Raw genomic sequence first — 6,927 nt, 5'->3', positions numbered from 1 at the left:
AAAAAAAAAAAAAAAAAAAAAAGGAGAGAGAGAGAAACATGGCCGGGCATGATGGCGCACGCCTTTAATCCCAGCACTCGGGAGGCAGAGTCAGGCGGATTTCTGAGTTCAGTTCAAGGCCAGCCTGGTCTACAAAGTGAGTTCCAGGACAGCCAGAGCTATACAGAGAAACCCTGTCTCGAAAACAACAACAACAACAACAACAAACAAAAAAAACAACAACCAAACAAAAAGAAACATGAAGGGTAGACAGAGCTACATAGTAAGACTCTCTGTCTCAGGGTGGGAAAAAGAGAAGAAAAAACAACCACAAAGCAAAACAGGAAAAAGAAATCTTCCATGATTACTATTATATACGTCTTGGACTAATTTCTCTTGGGTGTGCCTGTGAATGGAAATGCTAGACCAGGCGCTATGTACTAGTTATGCAACCTACCTTTAATAGATATTGCCCATTTCCCAAAGTGGTAGTACCAGTTTACACTCCCATCAGAGGCATATAAAAGTTGCACTTGTACCCAGGCAGAGGTGGTGCACACCTGCAATCCCAGCACTTGGGGAGTTGAAGGACTAGCACTGAAAAGGACAGGCCAGCCTGAGCTACATAGTGAGACCTTGTCACTTGGGGGGTAGAAGTTCCCTATCCTCACTAAGTCTGGCACTTCCAGCCTTTTTCATCTACCTACATGCAATGAAGTGGAGGTTTTAGAAAAAAATGTGTGGGGGCTGGAGAGGTGGCTCAGTGGTTAAGAGCACTGGCTGCTCTTCCAGAGGTCCTGAGTTCAATTCCCAGCACCCACAAGGTGGCTCATAACCATCGATAAAAGGGTTCTGGCATGCAGGTGTCCATGAGCACTCATACATGAAATAAATTTAAAAATAAAGGAGAAAAGAAAGAAGGTGTGGGCTGCAGTGTGGGGTCCTGACTGGCAGTCAAGTAGGGATGGGCTGCAGACAAGATGCTGCTGGACCAGCCGATTAGTGTTCTCATCCTGCAGGTGGCATGGGTTAGAGCAGTCACGGGCCACTAGAGGGAAGCAGCAATCCAGATGTGCCGGAACCTTACCCAAGGAGACCAGCTAATAAAATGAGTGAGACTGGGCATGCTAGTGCTGCATTTTAATCTCAGCACTTGGGCGCGGAAGCAGGTGGATTGCCGTGAGCCTACATTGCGAGCGCCAGGCCATCCAGAGCTGCACAGTGAGATCCTGTGTGGCTCAAAAGCAAATAATCAAGCAAAGAGATGAGTGAAATAATCAAGCAAAGAGATGAGTGACAAGCAGGAGTCACAATAGAGGAGCTGGGATTACAGGCGTGCACTGCCACAGCCGGCTCAGTGCTTGGCTGTGTGAGTGTGTGTGTTACAGGCGTGCACTGCCACCATGGCCGGCTCAATGCTTGGTTCTGTGTGTGTGGTATGTGTGGTGGATGTGATGTGTATATGTATGTGTGTGTGTGGTGTGGTATGTGTGTGTATAGTGTGTATGGTATATGTGGTGTGTGTCTTTGCATATACAGCAGGTGTACAGAGGCCAGAGGACAATGTGTGGTGTCCTTTCTCTCCGTCCTCTTTCACACAGGTTCCAGATATCAAACACAGGTTGTCAGACAAGTATTTAGTCAGCCATCTCATGGACCCCTACATTCTAGATTTTTGTCTTGAAAAGCTGGGCAGAAACACCATCAAAACAGGAAACTAAAGCTGGGTGAATGAGAGGGCCACTTTCTGATGTCAAGGTCAAGGGAGGCTCAGACAAGTTAAGAACTCACAGGAGGCTATTTCAGTGTATGGTGTCTTCCGGAGTGCAGGCTACCATGAGAGTTAATACAGGCTCAGTGTGCCTCCAGCTTGGGAGGACTGGAAACTGCTTGGCTGCATGAGTAGCTTGAGCTGCCTGCAGCAGACAGACCAGGGTTAGGGGAGCAGGCCTGCCTGCCGCATCAAGCCCTGTAACTTGGACTTTGTGCTAGGCCTGCACAGCCTCTGCTTCAGACCCTACAGGGTTAGAAGTGTCACAGGTCTATGTGACCTAGAACAAGTGAGGGCAGAAACATCTCCTGTGTTCCAGACACTAGACACAGATCTTGTGAGGTTGGCACCCCCCATCTCTGTCTCTGTCTCTCTCACACACACACACTCACTCACACACTCACACTTTCCAGGTTACTCTAGGTAGCCCTGCTGGGGGGCCTTGAGTGCTGGGAGGGTAGCTCCTGTTCCCTCTCTCAGCCCCAGTCCTTCCCTAGTTTCAGAGAAAGAACGGAGAACATAAGGAAGTTGGTTCATAGACTTTAGTGTATTTTTTTCCTTTAGTGTATTTTTTTTCCTTTCAAGCAGTTTCTGCAATGAAGGCTAGGTAGGCCTGTACAACATACATGGTTCACTCTGTTAAAGCTACAGGGTTGGTGGGTGGGGCCCCTGATAATCAGAGGGGCAAGCATCAGGACCAGAGGCAAGCAGCAGCCAAGGGCTGGGGGAGGGGGCAGCGTTTGTGGAGGGCTGGGGAACTAGAGGGGGTTGATGAAGGGCTGCAGAAGAGGGACAGGACGTCTGGGCTGCCGGGGCGTGGCTAGCAGTTGCAGGGAAGCAGCAGAATATGGGAGAGGAATGGTCACCATCACCATTATGGGCCAAGGGGTGGCATGGTCACCATCACCACTATGGGCCAGGGAGGTCATATGGCATGTCTGTGGACATTTTGCCAGGAACTGCTGTATAAAAGGGACTGTACATAGCCTATAATACAGTGTTTACATATGATACAAGGTCCGTTCCCTCTTTGGGTTTTAAAAAATAAATGTACAATTCCAGAGCTTTGGGTAAAAAATATATACACTCCCAGAGCAGGGCTGATTTCACAGCTGCCCCGGCCACTGCCACCTCTTCAGTAGGGCCAAGAAGGAGGGTGCAAGGCTGTGCCAGGAAACCTCACCCAGTAGCTGCCGGGAGCCCCTGCAACCCCTCAGTAGTGGAGGAAGTGACAGGAGAGGTAAGAAAGGCCCTGCCAGAGCCCAGCTCCATCTTTAGAGCTGCCGCTGTCTCTCTTCTCCCCAGGCAGAGAGGAGCTATCTGCCCTAGGTACTGAGACCCACCCCTAGGCTCTCTAGAAAGACAAAGGGGGATGGAGACAGGCAGACAGACAGACAGACAGACAATAGTTGGTGGCAGACACAGAACCAAAAGGAGGATAACAACTCCCTCCTTAGCAGTGAGAAACCCCTCAAAGCAGGTCTGGGGAACAGGCACCCCCTAGCTCCGGATACCACTGCGTCCCACCCAGTATAAGGCAGAGGCAGGGTCCCAGAGGCAGCTTAAGCCTGTGTTTCCCTGAGCATCTTTTAGCCTCTCTCTCACTGACACACCCAGAAGCTTGGGTGGGGGGTTTGCAGGGACTGCTGGCCAACTCTTCTGCCTACCGATACTTCCTGCCTTCAGGAACAGGTTGGCCCACAGTCTTGCTATGTAGGACAGTGGGTGGGGTTGGTGGGGTTGGGCAGGGAGTGACTGACTGGAGACAGAGCCGACAAGGGTAGCACCAAACGGAAGGGTTCCTCAAAAGGATTGTGACACTCTCCCTACATTATCAGATGCACTCCTGCATCCTAAAAGGGGACATGTACATTGTACATCACACACACACACACACACACACACACTAATCCTAGGGGGTGTATATCCAGGGACCAGTGAAACAGTTGCCCGCGAAGGTGGCTTCCAGTGCCTCCCATCACAGCTGTGATCCGGGAGCGGGTGCTTCCTTCCTGCATGGGAGGTGGGGGCTAGAAACTCCATCTCTGGAACAGACCTCCCTTGGAGAGCAGAGAGGTGCTCCTCCGTCCCTTGCCCAGAGAGGCCAGCCACCAGGAGCGTAACTTGAGTGTGAAGGAGCAAGGTAAGAGGACCTCAGCAGGATGGCAGGCTTATGATCCTGGTAGGCCAACCCAACTCCGCCTTGTCGGATAGGAAACGCCTCCAGGGAGAAGGTGGCCGATGCAGGTTGTCGAGGGCATCGTGCAAAAGTGCTTGGGTGCCAGGTGCCAAGGACCGAGGTGGGGGCAGCCAGGCCCTCTCACTCTCACTGGCTATTAGCCTCCAACTTGTAGGAGAGCTCAAAGAGGTGGTTCTGGTTGTCGATGACCTGGAACTGGCGCACGTACGCCTTGGTCTGCAGGTGATGTGGGGAGGCCTCCATGTCCAGGCCTGGGGTGAAGAGAGGAAGAGGTGGTCAGCCTCCTAGCCTCCGTTTATCCCCTACATGCATGTCAGGGAGGGCAGGGCAAAGGGGGTGTGAAGGGGGACAGGTGTTGGCAGGCGCCCAAGGCAAGAATGGAAAACTGAGGGGCTGATGAGATGGCTCAGTGGGTAAGAGCTCTTCTAAAGGTCTGGAGTTCAAATCCCAGCAACCACATGGTGGCTCACAACCATCGGTAACTAGATCTGACGCCCTCTTCTGGTGTGTCTTAAGACAGCTACAGTGTACTCACATATAATAAATAAATCTTAAAAAAAAAAAAAAAAAGAATGGAAAACTGAGCAGTCTAAGAAAATACACACTTGAACGTGGCGCTTCCTCTCCTATCCCTCTGCCACCACAGCCCTACCCGGAAGCTCACTGAGCCCAGGGTACTCACAGAGGGGCCGGCTCCGGTATTTTCGGATTGTCCTCACTTTCTCGGCCACTGAATGCTGGAAGATGACAAGGAATTAGCTCCAAAAAGGACACAGATGGAGGCCTTCCCCATTTACTCTCTACTGAGTTCTCCTACTATCTTCAGTCTCCATTGACAGGGCCTCTGAAGGGCCGAAGGCCGGGTAATAGCAAGGTGCCAAGAGAGGGGAGGTTGAATTACCCCCCAAGCTGCCTGTCAGCTTTGCCTCTTGTGGGTGGGTTGCCACAGTGATGCCACCAGGGAGACAGGCTGGAGTCTGTTAGGCAAGCTGGGCAGCAGAGAGGAAGACTGCTATTTGGGGGAAGTGACAGGAGGGAGAGGGGGAAGGCAGCCCCTAACTCACAGGACAGGGGTTGGCAGTTCCACTCACCAGCTTCTCAATGTTCACCAGACCATCTACGAGGGTCTTGCTCCCCTCATGTAGGAAGGTCAGGTCTAGGGAGCAGGAAGACAGCTAAATGTGAGGAAGGAGCAGGAGAGGGAACCCGTCCCATTGGCTATAATGTGCGCATGTGCAGTTCTCAGCAAGTGGGTGCCCACGGCTGAGTTGAGAGGGGACTAAGGGGTGGTAGGGGATGGGAGAAGGGAATGTGGGATAGAAACAGCACAGCCTAGGAGGGACTGACCTTTGAGGATCAGGGGCACGAACGGAATCAGAGGGGGCTTCATTTTGGAGATGACTTCTCTGTAGCTTTTATGGTTCCGGCAGGGGTCCTAACATTCCAAACAGAAGGTTCAGAGACAAATGGGCCTGGTGTACCCCCCAAAGACGTCTCCCATTCCCTGGGGGCTGAGAAAACACCGCAGTTCCACTCACAGTCAAGCCCTCAAATTTACGGAACAGGTTCTTGAATTTCCCTGGCAGCTTCTGCAGAGAGTTTGAAAGAAGGAAAACAAAAGAAATGTCAGTGTGGTGCTCCCTGAATTTCATGGGAGCGTGTGACTAGGCTTCCTCAGAGGGTTATAGACATATTTCCAGAGGGGAGGAGGAATGAGAAGGTGAGGGCATAGAATCAGGGAGTTTGGAACTGCCCGAGAAACTTCACACAGCACGGAAGTGCTCCCTACACGTGCTGGCTGAGACCCAGGCGAGGCTCATAGCAAGGCCACTGGGGTAGGATTCTAGCTTTTTATTAGCTTGCCAACATAGGGGCAAAGCTCTATGTCCTGAGTAGCAGAGGCCAGGAGAGGGCATCTGCTTCTCACTGGCACAGAGATTCCCCACAAAGCAGCAGCATCAGGAGGCCCGCACTGGAGAGAGCCCGAGAGCACAGATCCTGGGGTGGGATAACTGTGGGCAGAGAAAGGAAAGGTCAGGTCGCCTCACCTCCCAGGTGAGCCGCAGGCGGCTGACAGCCGCATTGTCCAGCCCCATGACCACAGCATAGAAGGACAGCAGGTCCTGGTTCTGCTTGCAGCTGTGCGGGAGGGAGGGAGGCGGGGTTAGAGGTCACAGGGTCGAGGTGCCCTTCCCAGCCTCCACCAGCAGCACTCACATGGCTGCGATCTTGATGAACTTCTTAAGCAGCTGTACACGCTTGCCGGGGGCCTCACAGAGCAGCACCTCGGTGGCCACCCAGTGAGTGACCTCGCTGCAGCGCTGCAGCAGCAACTCCAGGTTGGCTGTCTCTCGGCGGCCACGCTCCCCGTGGAATACGTAGTCCACGAACTCCAACTGCATCCGGGGCGGCAGAGGAGAGGCCAAGGTAGGATGTGGGTAAAGAGATGGCAGCACGGAGCGCATGGAGAGGGAGAGAGAGAGGTGAGCGGGCAGGGAGAGAGAAAAATGGGGACAGGACAAGATGCAACACGGGAAATCAATGTTAGCGCTATTCACTACCTACATAGACACCAGGTGCTTGCTAGTCTCTTATTCTCCCCTTGTTTTCTTTCTCTCTCTTTATCTATCTACCTATCTACCTCTCTCTCTCTCTCTCTCTCTCTCTCAGATTTATTTTATTTTTATGAGTACACTGTAGCTGTCTTCAGACACACCAGAAGAGGGCATCGGATCCCATTATGGATGGTTGTGAGCCACCATGTGGTTGCTGGGAATTGAACTCAGGACCTTTGGAAGATCAGCAGTTCTCTTAACAGCTGAGCCATCTCTCCGGCCCTACCTCTCTCTCTTAGGAGATTTTACTTTGGGAGCTGAAGAGTTGGCTCAGTGTTTGGAGAGCACATACTGATCTTGCAGAGGTAGTCAGAAATAGATAATAATAAAAATTAAAATGGGGAGGCAGAGGCAGGCGGATT

General features: G+C 52.1%; 1 protein-coding gene across 1 annotated transcript in view; it reads right to left on the bottom strand.

Moving 5' to 3' along the window:
• Positions 1-2,278: 2,278 nt before the first annotated feature.
• The window catches only part of Rapgefl1 (Rap guanine nucleotide exchange factor like 1), a 16,396-nt gene continuing 11,747 nt past the window's right edge, over positions 2,279-6,927 (bottom strand). Inside the window, exons 9-15 of the mRNA XM_021178039.2 lie at positions 6,168-6,346; positions 5,999-6,089; positions 5,489-5,539; positions 5,298-5,385; positions 5,042-5,106; positions 4,633-4,687; positions 2,279-4,201 (exon numbers count right to left, since the gene is read on the bottom strand). Coding sequence (XP_021033698.1) covers positions 4,077-4,201; positions 4,633-4,687; positions 5,042-5,106; positions 5,298-5,385; positions 5,489-5,539; positions 5,999-6,089; positions 6,168-6,346 — 654 coding nt within the window. The 3' untranslated portion in view covers positions 2,279-4,076. The remainder of the gene's footprint in view (positions 4,202-4,632; positions 4,688-5,041; positions 5,107-5,297; positions 5,386-5,488; positions 5,540-5,998; positions 6,090-6,167; positions 6,347-6,927) is intronic.

Source organism: Mus caroli, chromosome 11 (genome assembly GCF_900094665.2).
Source record: "Mus caroli chromosome 11, CAROLI_EIJ_v1.1, whole genome shotgun sequence".
Lineage (NCBI taxonomy): Eukaryota > Metazoa > Chordata > Mammalia > Rodentia > Muridae > Mus > Mus caroli.
The sequence above is the reverse complement of the archived record's forward strand: the minus strand, read 5'-3'. Positions and strand labels throughout refer to the sequence as shown.